Source organism: Papilio polytes, unplaced genomic scaffold (genome assembly GCF_000836215.1).
Source record: "Papilio polytes unplaced genomic scaffold, Ppol_1.0 DF823688.1, whole genome shotgun sequence".
In the NCBI taxonomy this organism is placed as follows: domain Eukaryota; kingdom Metazoa; phylum Arthropoda; class Insecta; order Lepidoptera; family Papilionidae; genus Papilio; species Papilio polytes.
In genome coordinates, this window is record NW_013525516.1 from 1,224,794 (window position 1) to 1,250,874 (window position 26,081).

General features: G+C 33.1%; 2 protein-coding genes across 5 annotated transcripts; one reads left to right on the plus strand and one right to left on the minus strand.

Moving 5' to 3' along the window:
• Window positions 1-2: 2 nt before the first annotated feature.
• LOC106104410 (serine/threonine-protein phosphatase PP1-beta catalytic subunit) lies at window positions 3-6,687 on the minus strand. Its single transcript, XM_013284459.1, has 7 exons — window positions 6,575-6,687; window positions 5,082-5,213; window positions 4,157-4,372; window positions 3,636-3,827; window positions 2,324-2,475; window positions 1,702-1,836; window positions 3-1,485 (listed from the first exon to the last, which is right to left on the minus strand). Exons 1-7 carry the CDS (start codon window positions 6,621-6,623, stop codon window positions 1,387-1,389), a joined length of 975 nt encoding a protein of 324 aa, XP_013139913.1. The 5' UTR covers window positions 6,624-6,687; the 3' UTR covers window positions 3-1,386.
• A 501-nt stretch (window positions 6,688-7,188) lies between these two features.
• LOC106104392 (nuclear factor related to kappa-B-binding protein) lies at window positions 7,189-25,888 on the plus strand. 4 transcript variants are annotated; one of them, XM_013284435.1, is made up of 23 exons: window positions 7,189-7,940; window positions 8,019-8,312; window positions 8,708-8,824; window positions 8,896-9,287; window positions 9,362-9,483; window positions 10,070-10,300; window positions 10,959-11,071; window positions 11,667-11,779; window positions 12,678-12,803; window positions 13,653-13,823; window positions 14,829-14,975; window positions 15,352-15,445; window positions 15,885-16,355; window positions 16,823-16,912; window positions 17,479-17,577; window positions 17,989-18,088; window positions 18,563-18,624; window positions 18,997-19,800; window positions 20,252-20,488; window positions 21,207-21,285; window positions 22,199-22,254; window positions 22,986-23,036; window positions 23,796-25,888. In XM_013284435.1, the coding sequence occupies exons 1-23, from the start codon at window positions 7,482-7,484 to the stop codon at window positions 23,925-23,927; spliced, it is 4,560 nt and encodes a 1,519-aa protein (XP_013139889.1). In that variant the 5' UTR covers window positions 7,189-7,481; the 3' UTR covers window positions 23,928-25,888. The 4 variants fall into 4 exon arrangements, with proteins under 4 accessions (XP_013139889.1, XP_013139887.1, XP_013139888.1 ...); XM_013284433.1 differs by having other exon boundaries at window positions 10,049-10,300; window positions 23,796-25,887; XM_013284434.1 differs by having other exon boundaries at window positions 10,049-10,300; window positions 12,687-12,803; window positions 23,796-25,887.
• Window positions 25,889-26,081: the final 193 nt, after the last annotated feature.

Consider the following 26,081-nt stretch of genomic DNA (forward strand, 5'->3'; position numbering starts at 1 on the left):
TTGAGTAAAATTTATATTTCAGAAAATTGTACACACCTGAGAAAATTACAACAAAAAATTTATATTCTAAGTATATTAAACTCAATAATGTTTGAAACTATTCATTTATAAGTGTAGATGAAAATAGAGAATAATAACTTTAAGTGTAATAATAAAGTGAAATCACATAAATCTAATTTCAGCACAAGTTACTAGTTAATAGCTTACAAGTAGACAAAAACGAGAATAAACTTTGAATTCATACATTTAAAAAGCAAAATTAAAAATAGCAAACTGTGATTTCGAAATAATGAAAAGTATTCTCAAGATTTTATTAGTAATGTTATAATTTGTATGCAAAAACAAGTAGAAATATCTCCATAAATGCAAATCTAAATGAAAAAAGAAAAACAAAAATAAACTTCTTATTTTAATTAGCAATATTTATTGAATATTGATATTTTAATATATTATAAGTAATATATTAAAATTAGCTATAGCTAATAATTAAAATTGTACAATGCAAAACTGCATATAATTTAAATATAATCGTAAGACAGCAATTGCACTATTGTTGCGAGGACTACACTTCTAACCTTGCATCCGCTGACACTCGGAGACCTACTACATGAAGGTAGCCTCAGTGGGCCGGCTACTTGCCAATTTATCCAATCTACTTATTTCATATTCAAATTAATACTGAGTGCAAATTAACATTAATTTCACTGGGAGCATCGGCACACCCGCTGAATAATAAGAGCTGCAATGAAATCCTAATAAGGTCCAGCTATCTCCGATGAAGGCTTTACTTAGGCCAGCTCCAAAACAAGTTCCTTTTTGAAATAAATAAAATTAACACTAAACAAAACATATGACTAAATTTTCGAAAGGAAGGCAATTCTTAATTTTATTGAACTAAAATTTTTAATCGAACCAATCATCGTTACTTACGAGTCCTATATACTTTACAGTCGTAGGCACTTTAGTTACACAATGATAGACAAAGCGGAGCGCTTTGATTCCACTACAACTTAAACATAATATATTTAATGTGGCTTCATGTCCAATGCAACCTTCGGAACTATCCTAAGTTCAACAACATAACAATTTGTCTAAAACATCAATAGTGTCAACTCAACTCGCATCCGATGGAAGCTAACATTCGGGGATCGAAAAAGCTGTAGTCTGAAACCATCGCCGAATAAAACATCACACTGTTAACTAAATCTGTAAATATCACTCGCTACATTACAAAATAAAAATAAGAAGGCACAAGCAAATTGATAAATAATTTGTTTGTAATGATGTTTTATCCGGCCTTGTGGACTACGTTAAACATATAATAAAATAGATAATGAAACGTATGTATCATTGTCACTGCACAGCACACTGGATGCCAAACGTGAGTTATTTCTTCTTGGGCGGCGAGCGCTGCGGCGTGGCCGGCCGCCCGCTGTTGATGCCGTTGTACTGGTACTTCGCCTTCTTCTCAGACGGCTTCAATATCTGCACGCCGTTCAAATATGTTACTACTAACTTATTAAGACATGATGAAATTCACGTAAAAAATTAATACTGCCTGCCTGACTGCCTTGATAGTAGCTGACGCTCACAGGAATATTAAGGATACTTCTTTTTAATTCAACAGCTATTTCATTATGATTATATAAAATCAACTACTACTATTTTAATTAAATTTATCCATAAAATAGTATGTTTTACCTGGAAAGAGCACATGAGAGTCTCGTCAACGGACATCATGCCGCCGGCGTTGTCGAACTCGCCGCAGTAGTTGGGCGCAGAGAACAGCGTCACCAGCTGGCGCTTCGCGAAGAACTCGTAGCCGTCCTCCACCACCTGTATAACAAACATATTAAATACTGTTCTTTACTCTGACCGGAAACACAAACTAGCTGTTGCTCGCGACTTCGCCCACGTAAAATTGATATAATTATAAAAAAGGTTTAGCTTATGTTATTCATTAAGAACATAGCTTTTTAACAGTTAAATAATTTTTGAAATCAGCTCAGTAGTTTTGAGTTATTTCAATACATACAAAAACACATTTCCTCTTTATAATATTATAGTGTAGAAAAGAAATAAGGCATTTTTGTAACAAAAATTGAAAACGAGTATAAAAAGAGTTTAACTAAGTCTATTATAAATCAATTTTCTTTTCTATCTTTCTCTCTTTATTATTGCATTATATTATACTTTTACTGTTAAGATTAAATAAAAACCTGTCATTGGATTTATTATCACACAATACTAGATGTAAAATGTTTTTATATGTGTACGCTGTTGGTTTTTTAAATAAATAAGTAAGTAATAGTAATAAGTGTACCTGATGAGCTCTGCAGATCAAATCCAAATCATGTCTGTTGAGGAACTTGCTGACGACGTCGGGGCCGAAGGTGAAGGACACGCCGCGGTCGTTCTCGCCCCAGCCCTGCACGTCCTTGTCGGGGTCCGACCACAGCAGGTCGCACAGCAGACCTGCAATTACACACTATCATTTAAAATACAATAACCCAATGGAATTTCAATCTTTTTACTATTATAACGGCGAAAATTTATATAGATGAAAGTTTCTTTCTAACTATCTTAAGAATGGCTTCACAGATCTATATGAAATTCGTCACACATATTGAACATAGTTTGGAAGACACATTGGCTACTAAGTTATTTATAACGGAAAAATAAAATCAATATTCCCTATTAAAGTACAAATAAAAGTAAAATTATGCTATGGTATAAAATCAATCTTCATATTGGGTGATATAATGCATTTAAAAATTATTTACTTCTATGTTCAATATTTCTATTCACAATAGAATAATTTTGGAACAAAGAATCTGACTTATATCATGTAAATGAATAAATTACTCTAATTTTAAAGATTTTCTTATTGTTCAAATATTAGCACCACTCTTATAATTTGTAAAAAATTACATCATAACCTTAAACAAAGACATTATTCATAACCACGCTATTTCAATTTAAAAAAATATTTCATCACCATGACATCATAACATAAGACTAAGAATGATGCAATAAATTGAAAAAATATAATTTATTGCTTATTTACAGTTATGTAATATACTTATATACTGATACTTCTAGTGTATTTCATTAACTCATCAGCACTTATATTGAATCCCTAGTAAATCCTATAATTGAATAAATGTATTCAACACATTCATATTATATCCAGATTACAGTTCTGCTAAGAGATTATTCCCTACAACTATCGTCCAGTACACTATTGGATATACACATAATCACACTTCATACTTAATGTAAATAAAGTATGTTAAAGTTTGGTTGGGTGTTTGTTACTAAGTATCTCCGGAATGGATAACACTATCTCAATAAAATTTAGCACAGATGTAGAGCATAATCTCGAAGAACACATTTTATTATTATTATTTTGGAGTGACACACTAGCAGCTAGTTAGCTACTTAATTTTATTTAATGTGGTGATGAAGTCGACGATAATATTCATTCTTTCATAGTTTTTAAACCAAAAAGCAATAAAAGAAATGATATTCACAATTGGCTTAAACTATAGAGAAATAAGGTCACATATTTTAATTATAGAATGGAAGGAACTTGCAACACAATTAAGTACAACTTTCTTATAAAAAAAATGAACCTGTATCAGGGACATCTGTAGGTCTCATTATCCGTCTGATCTGCTCCATGCCCTGAAGATCGGGCGAGAGGCCGCCATGGCAGCAGAATATCTTCTCATCAATGATGGCTGCTATCGGCAGACAGTTGAAGCAATCCGTGAATGTCTTCCACAGCTTTATGTTGTAACGGCGTTTGCATTCATCATAGAAACCTGTCATAAAACAGTTTTCATACATTTTCTATAGCAAATCTTTATCAATAATTATTATCAATGGTGAATTGAAAAGTAGTGTCACAAATGGTATATTACATTAGCTACCTGTTTTAACACTCTTTATCAGTAAATAAATGAGTACAACAGCAAAAAGAATTGATAACCAACTGGAATTGAATTTTAATTGTTAACATTATTAACTACGGAATTTCTGTTTCAATTGGACATAGAAACTGGCATGTTTTACTGAGTCATAGAAGTAATTTATAACAAGAATTACTCTTATCATTTTTTAAGATCAGTATAACAAGGTAGAATATACTAACCATAAATACGGTTTATACTCGCACATTCATGATTGCCTCGCAGCAGAAAGAAGTTTTCTGGATATTTTATTTTGTATGCAAGCAGAAGGCATATGGTCTCAAGTGATTGTTTCCCACGATCAACGTAATCGCCTAAAAATAAATAATTGGCTTCCGGTGGAAATCCGCCATATTCGAAGAGACGCAGCAAATCTGTGTACTGTCCATGAATATCACCTGCAAATGTAGTAAAAATATTGAGAATGACAAGTAATGCATTGATATATAAATGTGGATTAGAAGATTTGTGCTAGAAATGCGCCAAAAATACTTATGAAACGTTTTCAAATATCTTAGCAGCTTGGAATTTTGTATGAGTCACTGTGCAGAACATAACATTTTATATAGGGTCGTAATTGGGTGCAAGGAAAGGACACTGCGTAACGCGCAGATGACCTTCAGCATTTAGACGTGACGCATTAATAGACAGAACTAAAAATTAAAATTCCTTTACATTAAACACACCTTAAGGATGTCTCACATTGCATACAATAATATTTCAATGAATAAATAACTAATGTAAAGGATTTTGTTTGCCAAACTCAGCTTATGAGATATCACAACTTGGGCAGCAATATTTACATTATTAATTATCTTGATTATCATGTTCGACATTTGTACTGTGAACAACTTCATGTTTGAGAACTTCATACATCATGTTGAGATCATAAACTCAAATATAATATATAAATTTTATTTAGTAATAACTCTTGATTAATAACCCTATAACTGGGATTTAAAATCTTTCATGGACCATGTTTTAGCTTCTGTAGACCACAGTTGGAAACCATTGCCCTATTACAACATTACATGAAATGGCAGAGATTTCAGTTTATGAAGTTCCTTTATATAAAAGTTTGCAATAAAGTTAATAAATTATAATTACCACAAATTTTCAATGGTGCCTCCAGCTCCAGTAATATTGGTTGCTGAAGAAATATCTCCCTCGACTTGGTGCAGAGACCGCGCACCTCCGATTCCGACATCTGCACAGTCTTCCCTGGCCTGCATCCTCGAACTGGAGCAATAATTTGTGTATATTAAACTAAGTATTTTAGTATCTTGTTAGTGATTCCAAAAACACAGCTGTACTAAAAAATGAAATGAAAAGCCAATAACAAGGAACAATTCATGCAATGAAAAGTCTTAAGCCCACTATATACATAGTTCTTCAGAGCTGAAATTTTTTTACCAGTAAAGAAATGTAATTCATCACATGGCTTGATAATATGAAATGATTCTTATGAATAGTAATTAGAGTGATAAAGCTGTCTTCTTAGTTCTATCATACTTTTTCATTAAGCAATAAAAGGTGCAGTAATGTAAAAAAATTACATAACATGTTGTCTTAGGAACACAATTTGAAAGGTGAAACAGCGGAAATTGTTACAAAATGGTACAGCACAGGCATTCCTGAAGTTACTATAAACTGCATGATCTATACATGCCAAAAATAAAAATAAAAAATGGATAGTGATATAGCAAGTACTTCGGTGAATACTCTCTTATTTCTTAAACTTTCTGAGTTTGGGAATTTTGGTATGTCTAAACTGTTCCATGGTAAACTCAAAAAGAAAGAACTCAAAAAAATTTCAAAAGACCCATAATTTTTTAAAGTATTATTTGACCTTGATATTATGATATGTTAAGAAGCTATAATTCTATGCAGCAGTTACAATTTGCAACAACTCTATGAAGCATTTTCTCATTAATTTCACTTATATCAACGAAATTCATAAATGTTAAGGTTTATGAACATTTGTCATTTTCTAAGGTTGTCAAATTACAAGGTTGAAATGTTTATGGAGCAAATTATTAGGGCAATGGGGCATTAAATAAACTTGAACGAATCTAGCTCAATACTTTGAAAAATATTTAGGGTTTAACCATACATTCTCCCGAAAAGATGTCTTTCAATTTCCCTTTTCGCCTTGCTGTTTCCTGTTGCAGTGTGTATACTGTCGTAACCCATAAAAAGCAGCATGATAAAGTGAAATTAAGAAGTAAAGTAAGGTATAATGCGAACAAAGCGTAACAATAAGCACATGAAGTTGTTAGATGCCATGAAACCTGGCGTGATTAATACTGAAGTAACTTGTTTCTTCGCATTATAAACATCGAATTATTTTAGTGTGTGATCTATTTATTATATGTAAATAAATGTTTCTATTATGTTTAAGGTATTATTTATAAAACTAATTTCTGATAAGAATTTAAGATAATCGATTTATTTATGAGTTTGACGTTTCTATTCCTATGCACTGTGTGATAATTACGCAACTAGAAAACAAGAAACATTACAAAAATTGTTGTTATATTAAATTTAAGAGTGAAATAAATATATAAGATCAAACTAATTAGTAAATACTGAAAAAATACCTTCTAAAAGTCTGTGAATAAGACTGTCAACATTGAGTTCGTCAGCCATATTTACTACACCACGATTAATTTACGTCAAACAAAAAGTCAAACCGTACACCATCACGCAAATAATGTAAATGCCACAGATAAAAATACAGCTACAATCAAGACCATAGATAACTTAGTTTTGAAATGGAAAACTGCGGGAAACTTGAAACTGGAGAAATTAAAGTACTAAAGTATCCCAACACCGCGGGTCATTTAAAAAACTTAAATAAATGAAATGAGCTTTACATCGTAACATTTTACACTTCTTTAAAGTCTTGAACCATGACAATAATGCATTGTGAATATATTTTGCTAGCATCTTCCAAGTTTTCTATTTGGTTTGTAGTTCATTCCAAGTTCACTGTTAATTTCTCAGGTTACGGTAGAATACAAATAAATGAAACAGTAAAGTGTTAGCTAACAAGAATGTTACAAAAAATCAACACAGTTTTTAACTTTTTAACAAAAATGGTTAAACCAGCACCTCATCTATGATTCCCATAGATAATGGTAAAATCAAAAATATCGTAATGAACATAGACAAGACGTGTTTTGTTTTAAAATTCTATTTTGAAATGGCAAAATGTCGCTGATTTTGGTTGTCAAGCTATTTTCTCATCGCAATGTGCCGTTCTGGCGCATACTATGTATGAAACGCCGCAGATTGTCTAGTGCGTTATATTTTATTTTAGACGAAACTTGACATTAATTCAAAAACCTTCATGGCTTCTCGCTACCAAATGGTTTACAATTGCGTATACTTTTTGTAAACAAGACCAGCAAAACAAGAGAATATATCAATGTTACAGTGAAAATAAGGTAATTTACACTAACAGGTTTTGTTATTTTGATTACGGCCAATTAAAAGTTTCTCCAAATGTCTGACAAGGTCGAAGATACGGAGGAAAAGATGGAAAGTGAACAAAGTTATAGTAGCGATTCTAGTACTAGTAGTTCTTCCGACAGTTCAAGTGGAAGTTCAGATTGTGACGAGGAGTTATTGGAGCCAGTTAGTATCTTAGGCCACACTTTAGAGTTGCCACAGGAGCTTTGTGAAGATTATGGTATCTTTAAAGAGTTTTTTTCCATGAAAACTTGGGATAGCCTGGAAGACAAACATAAAGAAGAGCTTACAAAATTGTTGCCTCAATTTAAAGATGATCAAGAGGATGAGAATGAGAAAACATTGAAAATGTTATTTAACTATGAACCATTTCATTTCACATCACCACTTAGCAACTTTTATAACAATTTAAGACAAGGTAACTACCGACCAGATATAGCTAGAATGAGGAAGTTTCTAAAGAAAGCTAGAGCAAAACAACAAAAGCAAAAGGTAGATTTATGACTTACTCAGTTTTGTTCTCAACTTATTGTGCCTATATTAAAACTTTTGTCTTTTGATATGTTCTAGAATAAATCATACTATGCTAAACTCTTACCGGAATTGTTAATCTCTCGGGAACGGTTGTTAGCAGCTGTTAAAGGGGCACCTCCGGGTCCTGTACCAAGGCTACCAGCTCTAGCTCCCAAAGCTTCAAGCAAAAATAAATATAAACCATTATACATGAGAGTGAAACAAAGATACTTTGAAGAGTTAGCTGCTATTTGGGGTGAGGTTGGAGGTGAGGACTCCGAGGATCAGAATTACCCTGAAGGTGCTCCTGAACGATTGGTGAAAAAGAAGAAACAGTCAGCAACTGGACAGGTAATTTCTTGTGCATTATTAATATTATAAATGTTAGTATAATTTTATTACTTGACACTTTTGTCTGTATGTCTGTACATAGACCTCTAAAAATCAGAATTTCTTTGTTACTGTTAATGGTTCATTAAAAACAAATTTGAAACCAATCAAATAGGCCCACATATATTTATGTAAACATGAATCTTTGTTAACTTTACTATTCTAATAAGATTACTAAACATTAAGGAAATGCGTGAGGAAATTTAGAAAGAAACGTTAAATACATATAAAAATGTTGATATACATTGTTTTTATTCCAATATCTTGCATTTTCACCGATAATGAAATCAATTTAATAAATCAGCTATATTTTTAACATGTCCAGGATACTTTCATAAGTGTTTATTTATTTTTAGCAAGTAGATAACAATGTATCTGGAACACTTGGTGGGTCAGATCCTGCACATTTAACATCTCTAGAATGTTTAAAGAAAGTTTTGTCAACTCACCGCTCAAGAAGGCAGTACAGAGAAGTAAAAAAACACTATTATTATATCAAAATTATTGTTTGTTGCTGGAAATAATTAATAATTAACAATTACAGAACCATCCAGAACTTAATACTGCAGGTATAACATTAGAAGATATTAAACAGAGAGTAGCAATGATGAATGGAACAAAGAAACTTATGTTTGGTGGTGCTAAAACAGAAAGTCCTATAAATAAGTTACGTAAAGGTACTAAAAAAGAGTTAAACCAAAAAGCTTCAAAAGCAGAATTGAAATCTGCGATCAAAAAGTCTAAAGAAGATCAAGATAGTGTTGAAAATAAACCATTGTTGCCAAATATTAAAATTAAATGTGAACCAGAGGAGTCGGACTCTGAAAGTTCATCATTCCTAGATCCCGTTGCAAGTCCAAAGTTTACTAAGAAATTATTGGATCAATCGGAAATCAAACAAGAAAATGTTGACAATAAATATCCCAATTATACAAAGTTAGTATTATATGTTGTTTGTTAAATACATGGTTTCCTGTATGATGTTATGTCCGTTTTTCTCATTTCTTTAGTACAAACTTCAGTGATTCAACATTGGAAATAAAACAAGAACCAATGGATTATGCTAGTTCAACACAAAATTCAAAAGTGTTACAACCAGTGCCTATAAAATTAGAAGATTTAGATGGAATTGGTAAGTCAATGTACATTTATCTTAGAGTTTATTAATTTAATGTATTATATACATACAAAACTATTATAAATCAATTTACCCTTTTATGACTAAAATCACAGACTTGTTAAAATAGACATGTTTGTATAATTTGAAAACTTAACTTTCCAAAATAAATCCATAGACAATGAAATACAAACATCAACAAGTTAAATGTGTCAATATTATTTCTCATTTCTATTTCATTCAATTATACATAACTTCATTTTAATCTAGTGTTTTAAAGTGTATATGAGAAGAACCAATGTCATTGGTTAATCTTTATATTGGTTTTGGTTGGTTAAGGTTTATATTAATAAGTATGGTTGCTAACTTACTGTTGATGACTAAATTAAGAAATATACCAAAGTATAAAATAAGCACAATATAAATATATTAGTACTAAAAGCATTTAACTTGTAAGAATATAAAAATACGTAAAAAAAATCAATCATTACACAGCACTTTGTCTATATATTCTCTATAATCTATAAATTATATATCTATATGTAGTCTATATCTATAAATTAAATAAATAAAATTTTAGACATGATGGCACTACCTATAGAGTTAGCAGATGAATCCGGGGAAGTTTTACCAGTGGATACATCGACAGAGACTAACGAGGACAATGTAGATGCAGATGAACTGACGGAGACCACACATGCTAACTTCCTGTCATTAGTCCGTGGTCTGTTCCCGGCTAAAGCGGCACATAGAGCCTCCAAACAGCAGTTACAAGCAAGATGTGCGACTGTCATGAGATCTCCAATAGCTCCGCTTAATACTTGGTACAATTGTAAGTTTTGAGTATTATAGATATTATAAGCAAGTGTTTTTAGAATAAAACTAAATAAATAAACTTCATTAAATTCCATTTGGAATTGTAGTCTCGGCTTCTTGTTATATAAAAATTTGATTAAAAAATAGCTTTCGCCCGCTACTAATTGAAAAAAAATAAAAGAGAGTAGCCTATGTGTTCTTACAGATTATCCTCTACATCTATGCCGAATTTCATCAAGATCTGTTGACCAATTTAGGCTTATAGCTCTAACAAACATCCTTCCGTCTAAACTTTCGCATTTATTATGTTAATAAGATCCATATTACCAATATCATCACCAGCTAACTATGTCCCCACTGAGGGGCTTGGTGCCTTGTAGATTTGTATATTTAGAGATAATATTTGTATTTGCATTTTCAAAATAAAATTGCTTTAACATACATTTTGTCAGAAATAAACAAAGTTTAAGACTGTAGAAGATGACAGTTGAAAAACGATATTGGGAAATTATGTTGTTAATAATTTCATACTTGTTTTTATTAGAATTAGTTACAGCGTGACGAAAATTTACAAATTTTATAGTAATATACAACAAAGTGATAGATAATGTAGATACAATTGTGGATTGCATTAATAATTTTTGTTTTCTTAATTGAAGAATTAATGTTTAAAGTATCTGACGACTGGTGTGCTGAGCTCAATTCAGCATTGGACTTCCTCGCCGGGCAGAGGGGACCACATCCTGATGATTTTGTACCATATTTACAGTTTATACCAGAGTCACAGGTCAGTTGCATATATTTTTACCATAAATTTGACAGAAAAACAATCGAATCAGTGGTCATGTACGATTTTCAATGCCTGTAACTTTTTTATTTCTAAGAAATGTAGCTTCAACAATCCGAACAGAAAAGTTGTATGCAATTCATTGTTTATTTTTTTTTTAAAGTACATTCAAAATAGTGCATGACGATTAGTTTTAATTTTATGACATTCAGTGTACTTGTAAGACATTGTGCTTGATATGTTTTCGTATTAGAAATGTTATGTTAGTTTCTAGTATGCCCCGAGCCGCTTTTTGGTAAATGGTCACTGAAATATTACATATTCACTATATAAAAAACTGTAAACTACAGAAACACCGCCACTAAATAAAACTGGCCTAAATCCGCTGTACACACTCTTTAAGCATTAAGTATGTATCTGTATTAACAACCTTTCGCCGGCGACTCCGTTAGCGTGTAATTAAAAAAAAGTAAATTTCATCAAAATCTGTTCAGCAGTTTAAGTTACAAACTTTCACAAACATCCATTCAATCTAAACTTTCATTTATAATATTAAGTATGACTAGTATGATAGTGAGATAAGTATTGTTCCCAGACGTACCAGTGGATAGGTGCGGGTCGTGATTGTGACGCGATCCTGGGCCGGCTGTGCGAGCGCTGGCTGCGCGCCGCCGCGCCGCACCACGCCGCGCACCCGCCCCCGCCCAGGTCAGCAATTACTGACACTTACAGCTTTTCACTGCATACGCAATTAAACCTTATATACAGCTTGAAATAATACTGTTAGTTTGCTAAGGACAAAGAGACTTCCATATCTATTTGAAAGTAATGTCGTTTATAACATTTCTCTCGTTCGTGGTCAGGCTAAGCTAAGTCACTACTGATACATACATAAGCAAATTATACAGTTTGAAAAAATTCAAGTTTTTAATAGAAAAATTAATGGATTTAATTTGAAAGTATTGTCGCTGACAACATTGCTTTGGTGTGGTCAGGCTAAGCTAAACACTATTGTATATAATTAATTTAGATTAATTTAATTGGAAATTTAAATTATGTATAGATCACGTTTTTATTTGTTTTTTGCTACTTATTAAATTGCTTTTAGATTTTTTTTTAAATTTGCAGTGCTTTTATACAAATTGACACATCATTTTTGAGGTTTTATAATCTCAATTATCCTTTGGTAATATTTTGTTCATTATAAATTGTTCTTTAGTTCCATTTATCATATCCATATATCACAATTAATCTTTTGAAATAAATGCACCTTGGAATTATGGTAAGAGTATGTATATTTGTATATGTATGCTCAAAAATGTACATTATTGCGATTTTATAAACAAATGTTAACACTGGAATTTTAGAAATTACCGGAATTCTGTTTTATCTGCGGCTTTAGTGAATTTACATGCACTTTTTAGTATTAATTTAGATGTTTTAGAATTGTTTTAAGATATAAAAAGCTTATGAAAAATATCTACGAGCTATATAATTAACAGTGACAAAACAACATTTTTATTAGCAATTTCACAATACAGTTTCAGTTTTTTTTTATAATTGTTGATATGTTTTTCAACATTTTAACCAATTAATACGATCAAAGTCTTTCCAGATACCCGACGTCTTGGACAGTGCGCGCGCCCACGCCCGGAGAGATCGCAGACTTCAGAATACAAGAGAGGAAAAGATTCGCTTCTGCTACCAAACCCTTCACTTATGTGCAGTATGGGTAAGTACTATTAGTTTTTATTGTACTAGTTTTCGAAATTATACATTTCAGTAAGTAGCTAATGTGTACTTTCACAGTGTATGTTCCACATCTGTGGCTTTTATTCAAAATCCGTTAAGCCGTTCCATATACCTTCTAATAAACATTTATCCATTCATCTAAATATTGGCATTTATAATATTACTTAGATAAGATCGCGGCCTTAGTCGGAATAAAGCAAAATCTGTAATTTTCAGACAATCTCCTGTCCATTTATACAGATCAGTGGTTCTTAAAAATGTTAGACTTTCCTAGTGTTTACAGTAAAATACTTAAAGAGTGTATTTCTATATAAACTAACGTAAATGATGTATATTGATAATACAGCGACATCATATTAGATAAGCCACTTGTTTCGACCAAAAGTGTGCGTTTTAGAACTTAGCAAGGGAATTCGAAAAAAAGACACTTTTTAATTATTAAATTTTGCAACTAAATCACATTGTATTTAAAAAAATCTTTGCAGGAATGTTTTTATAGTAATAAAGTATACTTAAAAAAAGTTTGGTACAATTTGGCGTAATATGCATATTGCCTAATAGGCATGCATGGAATATGACGATTGACGTCAATTGTCTCATGACAACTCCGATCGCGTTTTAGTCGCTCGAAAATGGTCGTAATTCGATTTTATTACTTTTAGCTCAATGGTTGAATATTTTCGAGTCAATTTTTTTTCTGGTTATTTTATAACAAGTAGAATCGTTTAAAAAAGGAAAAAATACATGCATATTGCCTATTACGGAATGTATTTTTAATTTGTCATTGGTAGCGTCAGTGCGGTATATTGCAATGTTCGTTGTATTGCAGTTACAGGTCTGTGGTGGGGCCGATAGCGCGGTGCGCGGGCGGCGGCGCAACTGGCGCGCTGGTGTGCGCGACGCGGCCGCGCGGCGCGACGTTCGGCGCGCTACTGCGGGACGCGCTCGCCCGCCTGCCCAACGGACAGGGCACGCGCACAGACCTCCTCACACTGCTCAAGTAATGTTACTACTAGCTTTCGCACGCGATTCACCTCGCATTGAATTAAAAAAAAAAAAACAAAAGTGCGCAGCCTATGTGTTCTTCCAGACTGAGCTCTATCTATGCCAAATTTCATCGAAATCCGTTCAGCAGTTTAGGCTACAAACTCTTAACAAACATCCATCAAAAGTTTTGCATTTATAATATTAGTATGATTTAAGGGGAGTGGAAAGTAGTGTTTCTGTGCAAGTCGATATTTGCTTATTTTTATCAGCTCAGTGTACTTCGAAGGTGTGCAAAGTCTTTTTAAGGTTATTGTGACTTGTTTGCTTCCAAAAAATTCAATATTATTTCAATGATTGAAAAAAAAAAACTTTTAAAAATGTATTCTTTTGAAGTTAATATAAAAAAAACAGTGCTTTCCGGTCCTCGTACTATGTTATTCTCATCATCGTCAACTTACCCTTTTACCTGCAGGGGGTCGGCACAGTATACGCTGCTCTTACTCTTGATAGTTATAGGGATGCGTCGCACCACTGTGTTCGTTAAGAAGTTGTTTTTAATTATTTTTTTATCTCATTAAATGTAACTATTTTATTAATCATATTACATACTAGTTGTTGCCCGCGACTTTGGACACGCAATATTAAGATAAAAAAAAACATACATACGAATTGAGTACCTCCTTCTTTTGGGAAGTCGGTCAAAAAGGTACTCTTATAATATGACCGTCTAACCCTTTAGTAAAAGTCCGATCGAAATCAGATTTTGGAGATTACCCGGAACAAACTCGGCTTGCGCACAGACTGACAGACAAAAATTTTTTTAATGTGATATTAGTTATAGGCAACGCAAATATCTTCTAAAAATCAGGCATTTTAGTTTTCATATTAAAATTTTGTTATAATTAATAAATATATTGTTTTTTATTTAGGATGTATGCATGTTAACGTTGATTGCAAAATTTAAAAAGGCTTTTATTTTAACATGTATATGTTATTTAATAAATGTTTTCCTGTATAGGATGTCTCAATGGATCGCTCCTTGCACGGAGCAAGCACTATCAAGCGCAGTGTCGGCTGCGTTGGAGAAATTACTCGCTGTCAAGAGAGATCCTATCGTCAAATATGACCAGAGAAGTGCTGTATGGACATATCTGCATAGGAACAGGTGATCTTACTTCTTACTAATATTATAAATGCGTAAGTCTAGATTGATGTTTGTTAGAGTTTAGCCTAAACTGGTGAACGGATTTCGTTGAAATTGGCATAGATGTTGAGAATAGTCTGGAAAAAACACATAGGCTACATATTGTTGTTTGTTACTCGGTCGGAGCCACAGGCGGAATCTAGTAATGTTCTTTTTATAAAGTCGAAATATTTGTCTGTAAGTCTCCGTCGCGACATCTATGTTTGTACAATCAAACCTTCGCAAAGCGAGTTACAAGAATTAGTGAAAAACTTGTAGGAGTGAAAATGTAATTCTTCAATTTCTTGTTTATTCAAGTATGATTGTATTCGTATTTATTTGAAACTGTATTCCTTAGGAGTGAAGAAGACTGGTTAAAAACCTGTGGTCCTCGCGGCCGCGGAGCTAAGACTGTACCGATCGCACCGCCCGCCACCTCGCCGCAAACTGCTGTAAGTATAACTTTACAGTTTATTTATGAGTTAAATGTTAATTAGGTACAGTAGTTCTTATGCAATTATTCTTTTAACATCTAATCAATCGTTACAATCAATTATATTGAGACAACAGCCTAATAGTTTGGGGTAAAAGAGGATTTAGCGGTCGAAGATTTAAATCCAGCACATTTGATTATAGTTGTCTTTGTGTGCCTTAAAACAAGCTTTTTCAAGCTAACCTGGAATATTAAAAAATAAAAATGTAGCCTTTGTTACTCAATGATAAAGCAGCTTTTTATAGTTGAAAGATTTTTTTAAATCGGACCAGTAGTTTTTGAGTTATTTCAGTACATATAAAAATACAAATATTTACAAGAGTATAGATTAGAAAATTGAAACTTTTCAATTCTTATAAAAATCAGATTTCTCATTTTACTACTCCACTTGTTTCCAGATGGAGATGGAGGTTGCCAGCGTTGAGGAAGTAATAGAAAATGCATCCGACAGCGACGTGGATGTAGACGACAGCGGCCCCTCGCCCGCGCCCCACCTCTCCTCCGCACAGCTCCTCATACAGGCCACACAACTCACACACAAACAGACACCTAAACTACCAACGCCCAAAATAAAGAATATACAAAAACCACAAATCAAACAAACATTACCCAAACAGAACACACAAACCATCAAAATCAGTCAAACCCAGAAAAAAGTGACGCAAATTAAAACGCCGAAGCAAATTAATACAATCCCGAAGCAAGTTCCGATACCGAAGCAATCTCCGAAGCAGAATCAAGCGAAGTGTATCGAAGCTGTGAAGTGCGGACCAAGTAAAGTGAACGAAACCGGGGCTAAGGCCTATACTTCTCTAGTTGTTACGCCTAAAACTAAGACTGTACAGAAAATAGAAACATCGCAAAGTAATGTGAGTATTTTAATATTAATAATATTATTTAAATTCAATTAATGGAAAGAGAATAGACTTGGAAGAGAAGAGAACAGAATTATAAACTACTGGACCGATTTCATAAATCCTTCGTAACCTACATTATCACTGAATAATACAGGGTATAATAATAAAAAGGACATCAAAAGGAAGGGTATAGAAATAACAAAAGATATGGGCTGTATATGTGCCATTAATGAAAATTAAAAAAAATCCACTTCCAACATTGGTCAAAAATCGTTATAAACAATAGGGTTGATACAAGACATAAATAATATAGAAATTATTGTAGTCAAATGTCAAAACCCTGATCTGGAAGTGTCCAAACGGTTTCTTTATTCTACAAAAGAAACGATTTTTTTCAAATTGGTAGGCATTACTACAGGTGTTTTTATATTTCTAGTCAGACTATATAATTATATCGATTTTATTTGATTATGTTTCAGATTTCTTCAAGTTTATCCAACCAGCATACGACAGTGGTATCTGTAGTCCAGCCCGCATCAGTCTCTTCTGTACAACAAACTCAAGCCAAGGTACTCTTTTATAGATCAATTTAACTTGGACTACAGTAGAACCTCGATAAGTTGAAGTCAAGTGGAAACACAAAATATTTTAAGTTATAGAGGTTTTAAGGTATCAAGGGTCTTTGTTGTAGAAGTTTTGGGCTCTGATGGGAAGGGAACATATTATTTTTGAAGTTATAGAGGTTTTTAGGTTATCGAGGTTCTACACTATTTAATTTCAAATAATTTAATAGTCAAGAATTGCTGATCGCCATCGTGGGTTTAAATCCCGTCTAGCGCAAGCCTAGAACTTATATGAATTGTTACACTAATCTATTAATCTATACTTATATTATAAAGAGTGAAGTTTTGTATGTATTGAAATAACTCAAAAACTACTGGGCCGATTTAAAAAATTCTTTCACCGTTAAAAAGGTAATTTATGTAAGTGTATAAGTATCGTGAGTAACATGTGCAATATTTTTTTTATTGTTTATTATACACGCGGAAGATGTCGCGAACACCTAAGCTAATTTAAAATAAAATTTTACATACTTGGTTAAATTAGGACAGTGCAAACAACCCTTATGTTGCAGGTAGCGCAAGTAACGCGGTCGCTTCTGATACGGCCTTCGACCACGGCGCAGACCACCTCTACTATTACCACTTTGACTATCAACACGCCTCCTACACAGGTATTACTTTTTTACTTAAAAACTTCATAAAAACCTCTTATAGTATAATATTAATAAACATTGCCTTTCAAACAAGCTCTGATTCCTATTAAAATAATTAGTCTATGAACTTAAATAATAATCATTTCAGTTTATTCTTTTTTAAAAAGTAATTAATATAAATGCGATAATTTGGATGGATGGATGGATGTTTTTTATACATATCTAATAAGGGCTTAACGGATCTTTATGAAATTTGGCACAGATGTTACTATAAGTTTTGTTTGGAATTCCTCATAAACGAAGTAGCGTGCAAAAGCTAGTATATCAATATAAATTAAAATCAACAAGCATACTTGTGCAAGAGTTTTATTACATAAAGATCAATAAAAGCGAAATTAAATTAAACATTAATATAAAAAAAATTAATAGACAACTCCAGCGCCAAGAAGAGGTGTTGTGAGAGTACTGAGTCCAGCCACACCTTCCTCGGGGAAGTCACTCATCTCACCACAAGCCTTGATGACTCAGAGTAAGTTTTATTAACTGTTATAATATTTATTACTTTATTTAATATCATAAGGTGACAAACGAGCAAGCGGTTACCTAAATCCGCCAAAATGGCGATTGACCGCTGTCCGTAGACATCCGTAATTGCAGATGCGTTGACTAATCTTAATTCATAGACACAAATAAAGCTGATATTTCCCCTTCCTGTGCGTCTCTTCCATTGTCTAATCCACTTTCTGTGCCCATCATTCTTTATTAATAAAGAGTGGTAAGGGAAAGCGACTAATATAAGGCCTCCGGTATGCACACTGATCAAACTGTACACAGAATTACTTCCACTGCACTTGTCTTCTGAGTTCGTGATATTGCGTGGGGCGAGCCGGCCCTATAGTGCAAAGATGTTAAAGCTCTATCACTATTAAAACTACATGTAAAAATCGTCAGTCTGTCCTTTTCTTTTGTCGCCAATCTAATAACAAATTTCACATGTTTACAGATTCACCAACAACAAAGAAACGGACAACAACGAGCACAACGCCTGTGACCACTTTGACTCAGGTATTTATCATACATTTGTTATTTGCTGTTTGTCTCAATTTAATAACTAACTATTCCCTTCCGGAATCATCCGCACAGCATAAAGACTCTATTTCATTTGCAAATATCTAAGCTAAGAATTTAAGTAATCATGGAAATGTTGTTTCTTTGTTACTATTGGATAATAGATTTTGTCCTTTTCACACAGAGCAGTTTTTCCAAATTTACTCATCCCTAAGCTTCACAGCGTAAAATGATTCCTAAATACAGTTTTTTTATTAAGAAAGGAATTTGAAATATATGCATTAAAAGAAAGTGTGTGTCTACGCCTACGCTATATTAATTTGTATTGAATAATTTTAAAGTTAAAAACAAAAACGTTATGCATTTCAGTCAGCGAGCGTGACAACAGTAGTGAGCAGTGTGCCAACCGCGGTGACGTCATCAGTGTCGACCCGCACCGTGCAGCTGTCGGGCAGGACAGTGCAGCTCGCCGCCAACCAGACGGTGCACCTGCCCGGCGGACAGGCCGTGCATCTCTCCCCGGGGCACACCCTGCAGCTCTCCTCGCTGCAGCTGCCCCCACACAGCGTGCGCCTGCCCAGCGGACAGACTGTGCAACTGGCCCCGCAGCTGCGCCCAGTCCCACAACACAAGACACCCAGACCACAAACACCCACAAACAAAACAAACACACAAACAAACCAACCCCTCATACCAGTGTCGACCGTCCAATTAGGACAAACGGTGCAAATCGCAGGACAAAGTGTTCAATTAACCGGACATACGGTCAAACTACCAAGTGGACAAAGTGTTCAAGTTGCAAGTCAAAGTGTAATCCCGTCCCAAAGTGTACAAACGGTTCAGTTGGGTGGAAATGTACAAACGGTGCAAATAAGTGGTCAAAGTGCTCAAATGTCCGGTCAAAGTGTTCTTGCACCGCCGACTGTGCAGATTGGCGGTCAAACTGTACAGTTGAGCGGTCAGACGGTTCAGTTGCCGAGTGGTCAAACATTCCAGTTGCCTAGTGGTCAAACTGTGCAGTTATCTAGTGGTCAAACCATACAGTTAGCAAGTGGTCAGACTTTACAGTTAGCTAACCAAACACCAAAATCAATGGCGCAAGCTGTAAGAACACAGTCATCAGGTGACAAAACCTCACAACCTATTGTTGCCAAGCTATTAACTAATGCACAGGTATGGTCATATCCTATTGTGTTTTTTTGTATGCTTTTTATTACAATAAACGATAAATATATAGACAAGGCATAGTGAAGAAATTACTAAACTCTGTTAGTGTTTAAGTTTAGTATGCTACCTCATATCCTTTTAATAATATGTAATAAAACATTTTACAAAAGTATAAAAAGCTCCATCTTTTGATATAAAATAAAATGAGCAGTGTCTCAAAATATAATATAAGCCTTTAAATATTATTTAATAATATCTATCGACAATTAATTTAAATAGGAATATTGACATGTGGTTTTTAGGATATCACTTGATAGCGTTAGTGATAATAATGTGATCTCAAGTGAAGTGTCTACTCTATATTTTTTAAATCTCTTTGCTAAATGAAACATATTTAGGATCTGATCTGTAGAATATCATTACATTAGTTTAGTTACGATTAAGCAATCTTTTGTAGGGTCAAATGATATCACTGGAAGGAGTAGTGGGCGGGGCGCGAGCGCTACAAATGGCCAATATGGGCAACATGGGGAGTGTGGGCAACATGGGGAGTGTGGGCAACATGAGCGTGGGCAACGTGGGCATGAGCAACATTCGTGGGCGCGGCGGCGTGCGCGTGCTGTCTCCTTCCACGAGATTAGCGAGGCCACTTTTACTCACCTCTGCTAAACCTTTACACAACATTATTTTACAGGTAATTTTTTATTAATGTTATAAAGAGAAAAGATTTATATATGTATATATTGAATTATTATGTATGTATTGAAATGACTCAAAAACTACTGGACCGATTTAAAAATTTTATCACCATTAGGAAGCTACATTATCAGAGAGTAACATAGGCTTTTCTTATTATGATTTCACGCACGCTAAGTCGCGCAAATTTTTCAACTAGTGCTTGACCACAATACGATGAAATAATTTAAAATCACAACTTCTTACATAAATATCGTTGTTAAAGTTCAAACACCACATAACTTTTTGGCTATTTTGACATTTTGATGCCATTCTCTAGAGAATCGGAAGATGCATCTTTTCAGCCTCAGAAAGATGTATTCTACATTAAATCATATCATACTAATATTTTAAATGCAGAAGTTTAGATGGATAAATGGATGGATGTTTGTTATAGTTTGTAGCCTAAACTGCTGAACAGATTTCGATGAAATTTGGTATAGATGTAGAGTACAGTCTGGAACAACACATATGCTACTCACATTTGTTTTTTTTTTATTTCCACATGGGTGAAGTCGCAGGCGAAAGCTAGTATAACTATAATTAAGTATACACAAGCTGTATTAGTATATTATGCTTTACAAAATGTAGTTTTTTCTCTGAAAACTATTCTTGACATTCTCGGTGTTAAACAATTAATGTTTGTGTAATGTTACATTTATTGTGTTTTTTTCCAGCAAAGTGACGGTAGCTCTATTCGTATGACTTCAAGTGGTGGAGCTACGACATCACAGACTATAGTACTAAGTAATATTGGTAAGTCTATAAAATTATATCTTGTGTTTTATTCATACATACAATTTTTAATATGATGACTGTTTTCATATTTGTTGAATTATGTAAAACTAGCTGTTGCCCGCGACTTCGTCCGCGTGGAATTAGAAAACATACGAACTATAAAAATAACAAAAAGCTACATATCCCTCGGGAACCGGACATTTCTCGGGGATGAACTTTATGTATACTATAGACTTTGTTTTATATCTGTGCTAAATTTCATTAAGATATGTTGAGCCGTTGCAATGGTGGAGTAAACATTGAAAAACTAAACTAATGTATCCCACGGGAACCGTAACTATTCCCGGGATTAAAATTCGTCTGTGTGTTCTTCCAGACTATGCTCTAAACCTGGGCCAAATTTCATGGAGATCCGCTCAGCCGTGTATGCTACAAACGCTAACAAACATACACCCATCCATTGAGACTTTCGCATTTATAATATTTACTAGCTGTTCTCGTGCGGCTTCATCCGCATGAAATTATAAAATTTTTCTTCTTCTTCTTCTTTTAATGTTTAGTGGACCCCATCGTCATTTCGATGATTTCGCCAACGTCAAATTTTTATTTCATTGTTTACATTAGTCAAATTATCAATAGCAAATGTCAAAATGACATGACATGACAAACCTTGGTAATCTTGCTTAGTTGACGTTGACAGCAACTTATGGTCTCTTTAACACATTATGGTTTTTATCCAAAATATTTACCGCCTAAGTTTAATGGCGTGAAAATATATAGCCTAACGCGTGACGTAAGTGTACGGTTTTTTATTTAAAAAAGAATTATTCAAAAATATGCTGTAATTGCTTACATCTTAGGCAACAAAGAAGTGTGTGGTTACGCTTTATTATAATAGTATAGAAGTATAGATTATGTTCTATGATTTCAGGAGGACAATCAGTAACAACGTCTACCTCTTCACCGCCAGTTTTAAAATTACAACAGGTACTGTTTTATTTGAAATAATACTAGTTAAGCTTAGAGGGGGTAAGTCCTCGGTTAAATTTTAAATAAAATGGTGTATATCAAATAATTTGTTATAGTGGGTAATCATAGACATTAAGAAAATATATAGACTAGGCATAATAACCTCACGGGTACTTTCTCTGAAAGGTGCTAGTTGACAAGTTTAGTGCCAACTTTACTTCTTATATGGACATGTAAAAAAACATTTTTTTAAAATATAAGTTCCATCTTTTGTTATGAAATAAATTATACCTAGCCTACGGATAAAATATAACTGTACTAATATTATAAGGAGGAAAGATTTGTATTTTTGTACATATTGAAATAGCTCAAAGACTACTAGGCCGATTTCAAAAATTCTTTCACCATTAAAAAGCTACGTTATTGCAGAATAACTTAGACTATTTTTAAAATTTCAAATAGACGTGGTCGCTAGCAACAGCCAGTATTTATTAATTTAATTACACCTATTAGCAATTAATTAATTGACATGAGGATCTATCAATAGACAGCATTCATGAGATTATATGAAAAATGTTTCAAATGAAGTGTCAAATATGCCTACTCTATGTATTTTTTGAATCTTTAATTATACAGTATTTAACAACAGAATTACACACAAATTGGTATAAAGTGAACTGGAGGTATATTTTGGTTGATAATTGAAATTTCCGATTGATTTTTGTTATAATAGTAATGTTAAATTATAGGTAAATCAGATACATCCTGTTAGACTACCGCAGGGGATAAAGATACAACAGGTGAATTTATATTGCATGCATAGCATGGACAGCATATGCAGTCTGATTTATTGTAATAAAATGCATGATTTTATAAGCATGTCGCATAATTAATGATGCATGCGGACTGCGGTTAAAAATGACTATATCTTCTTAATAATATTAATAATTGCGAAAGGTTTTATGTATGTTTATTAGAATTTTTAGCCTAAACTGCTGAACAGATATCAATTAAATTTCGCATAGACATAGAGGTGATAGTCTGGAAGAACACATAGGCAACTTTCCTTTTTTTTATTCCACGGACGGTGTCGGGTGCGAAAGCTAGTAAATTATAAGTCTTTAGATAAAAGATTAAGGCTTTTTGGCATGACTAACTTATTTAAGGATATGCAATTAGGATTATTAAAAATATAGGTATTAGGTTTAGTTTTAATTTATGTATTTGGTGAAATTTTTTCGTTATCAAAAAATAGACCCGTTTTGACAGCTGTCAGTTAAATCTATTTCCGTAATTATAATCCGGTATCACTTTTAAAAACTTTAAGAATTATTATTTTAATGAGGCTGTTTCTTCTCCCTGTGGGTTTGCTCTGATGAAACATCCATACAAATTCATATTGATCTTATCTAGCATCTTTGATTCTCAAAGGCAATGCGGGGATAGACGCGACATTCGAAATTTTTACTCTATAGCTGTCAAAATAGGCTTGTTGTACTGTGGTTAGTATAATTAGGTAGTATTTTAGTTGCGTTTGGTGACTTCTGTTTGTATTACAGGCAGTACCGACGGCTGCAGTGCCAACGTCCAGCGGCGTGCGTAGTGTATTAATGGACGGACAACAACTAAAGTTAGTGGGAGGTCGACATGTGTTGGCCAGATTACTGAGACCTGCCAATCCACAGCAGTGATACTGGCACCTGGTGCCTGTCAATACTGGTCAACCTGGCATTTGCAAGTAAATTCCGCCAAAATGATATGATTTAGACCTTATATGTATATACGTTAAGGCACTTTGTTGCTTGGGAGGAGAAATGTTTACTGTCGGTATGTAAAATTTATTAAATAAAATTTATTAGAGACAATTGTTAAGTGTGATTTGTTTATAAATGTTACTAACAGAATCATCACACAATTTCTATGACTGTCAAAATAAAACTCTGACCAAATGCAGTTTTTACAGTTCCTGAAGTTGGCAAAATAGGTGCGAAATTGATGGGTTCTTTCTCTTTCTGTTCTGTTGTCTTTGTATATATCTATCCCTTTTACTCTTATAATTCGCACTTATATAGAAAACTTCAGAGGTTAAAAATTGTGTATTTCGTTTTTTAATTAAGTTGGAATTTGTAAATAATTGCAAGTTCAAGAGAGTTTCAGAATTTCGGAATGAGATTTTTTAAATGTGATTATGTAACATAATTAAATATATTGATTTTCTTTCTTTTATTTAATTTGGTTGTGGTCAGCGCTATGTAAGATTATTATTGTTTTATTTCATAAGTTATAAATAAAAGGTTATATTTTTTGAGTAATAACATATAAATTCAATTTTGTAATTACATAAACTTCCATTTTCTAATAATTTCATCGTCGTATATCATTAACCCTTGTTTTAGTTCGGAAATTAAATTTCTCATACAAATAAACAAAATAAAACATCGTGATAACTAAACTGACAACACAATAGCTATCTCTTTCTTATGAATAAGATATTTGCTATCAAAGACTTACAAGTTTCATGTAACTCTAAACTCCAAATTAGATTGATATCAAAAAAGGCAAATAAATACTATTATCTCCAATTATACATTTTATATCAATTTATTTAGCAGGTAGACAATAATAGTTAGTTATTGTTACTATGCGCGCACAATAAGACGCATGTTTTGTACTGACGTAATTTTTTTACTTGGTCAATTGTCAAGGTAACTTCAATATAGTATAATGCACGTCACATATCCCACAGAGACATAGCACGAAAATTTGCGAAAGCGTATTTGTAACGTTATCAACGAAATTTGTATAATATTTGTCGGTATAAGGCACTGCACAAATCCAATACAAATTTTGTCGATGACTATCTCCTAAATTTTTGTGTTTATGTTAATATATCTGTTATATAAATTGATAGACAGTTTAAGTTAGTCCTATGTGCCTATTTCGACTATCAAATCGCCACTAGGCTCGTCTTTCGTCACTGGATGTCTAGTTTTTTATATTAGTTGCTAAAGGGCTGTGAAAATAGAGCACGCGACTCTACATGTCGCAGTTTTCAGTGGCGGGTCGTGTTAGTGGAAATAGACACTAATGAGACGCATTATACGATATTGATAAACACATCTAGGTACAAAGTATGAAAATCTACATTTTATGCCATTTATATATGTTGTGGAATGTCGTTATACAAAGGCTTTACTCCATATTAATGAACATTTAATATCAAAACCAAATCCAGTGCCTATTTGTAACTTATAATAGTTAATTTGTTAAATTGTCAGGATTTAAGAGGTTATAAATAAGTCAAATCTATATCTGTAATGTTAATATTTCTGTTTCACAAACAATTGATCATGACAATTGTTATCTCTCTCTGTTATCTTTGACAAAGAGTAAGCAATATGGTTTAATAGAAGTGTCAAATTTAAGAATCGAACACATATTGCTATCTCTTTTTCACGTAGAATGAGAGAGGACGATAGCTTTCGTGTTTCGACGGACTTTGTAAAGGAAAATTCAATTACGTGATTGATACATTTTGATAATAGTAAAGAAGTTTATTTAAATTAGATATTATTTAATAGTTGGTATGAAATGTTTGGTTGCAATAAATAGTTGTAATTCCTAATGTAAGTCAATTAGGTTTGTAGTATATTTTTTGTATAATAAATTTTGTCTATTTGAAAATCGCCTCGTTTTATTATCTCTTTTCAGATTGAAATCATTCACCAAAGAGTGGATTTTATGAGAAGGTGCATCTTTGACTAAACTATCACACAACTATTACGATTATCGATTATTTCGAAACTAATTCAACAGTTTTCACACTAAAAATCCTAAAATACTTG

Coding starts and splice junctions, on each gene's coding strand:
- LOC106104392 (XM_013284433.1), top strand. CDS start 7,482: ATGTCTGACAAGGTCGAAGATACGGAGGAAAAGATGGAAAGTGAACAA. Junction 7,941..8,018: donor CAAAACAACAAAAGCAAAAG/GTAGATTTATGA, acceptor GATATGTTCTAG/AATAAATCATACTATGCTAA. Junction 15,446..15,884: donor CCACCTCGCCGCAAACTGCT/GTAAGTATAACT, acceptor ACTTGTTTCCAG/ATGGAGATGGAGGTTGCCAG.
- LOC106104410 (XM_013284459.1), bottom strand. CDS start 6,623: ATGGCTGACGAACTCAATGTTGACAGTCTTATTCACAGACTTTTAGAA. Junction 3,828..4,156: donor GAGTATAAACCGTATTTATG/GTTAGTATATTC, acceptor GTTTTATGACAG/GTTTCTATGATGAATGCAAA. Junction 2,476..3,635: donor TACAGATGTCCCTGATACAG/GTTCATTTTTTT, acceptor GTGTAATTGCAG/GTCTGCTGTGCGACCTGCTG.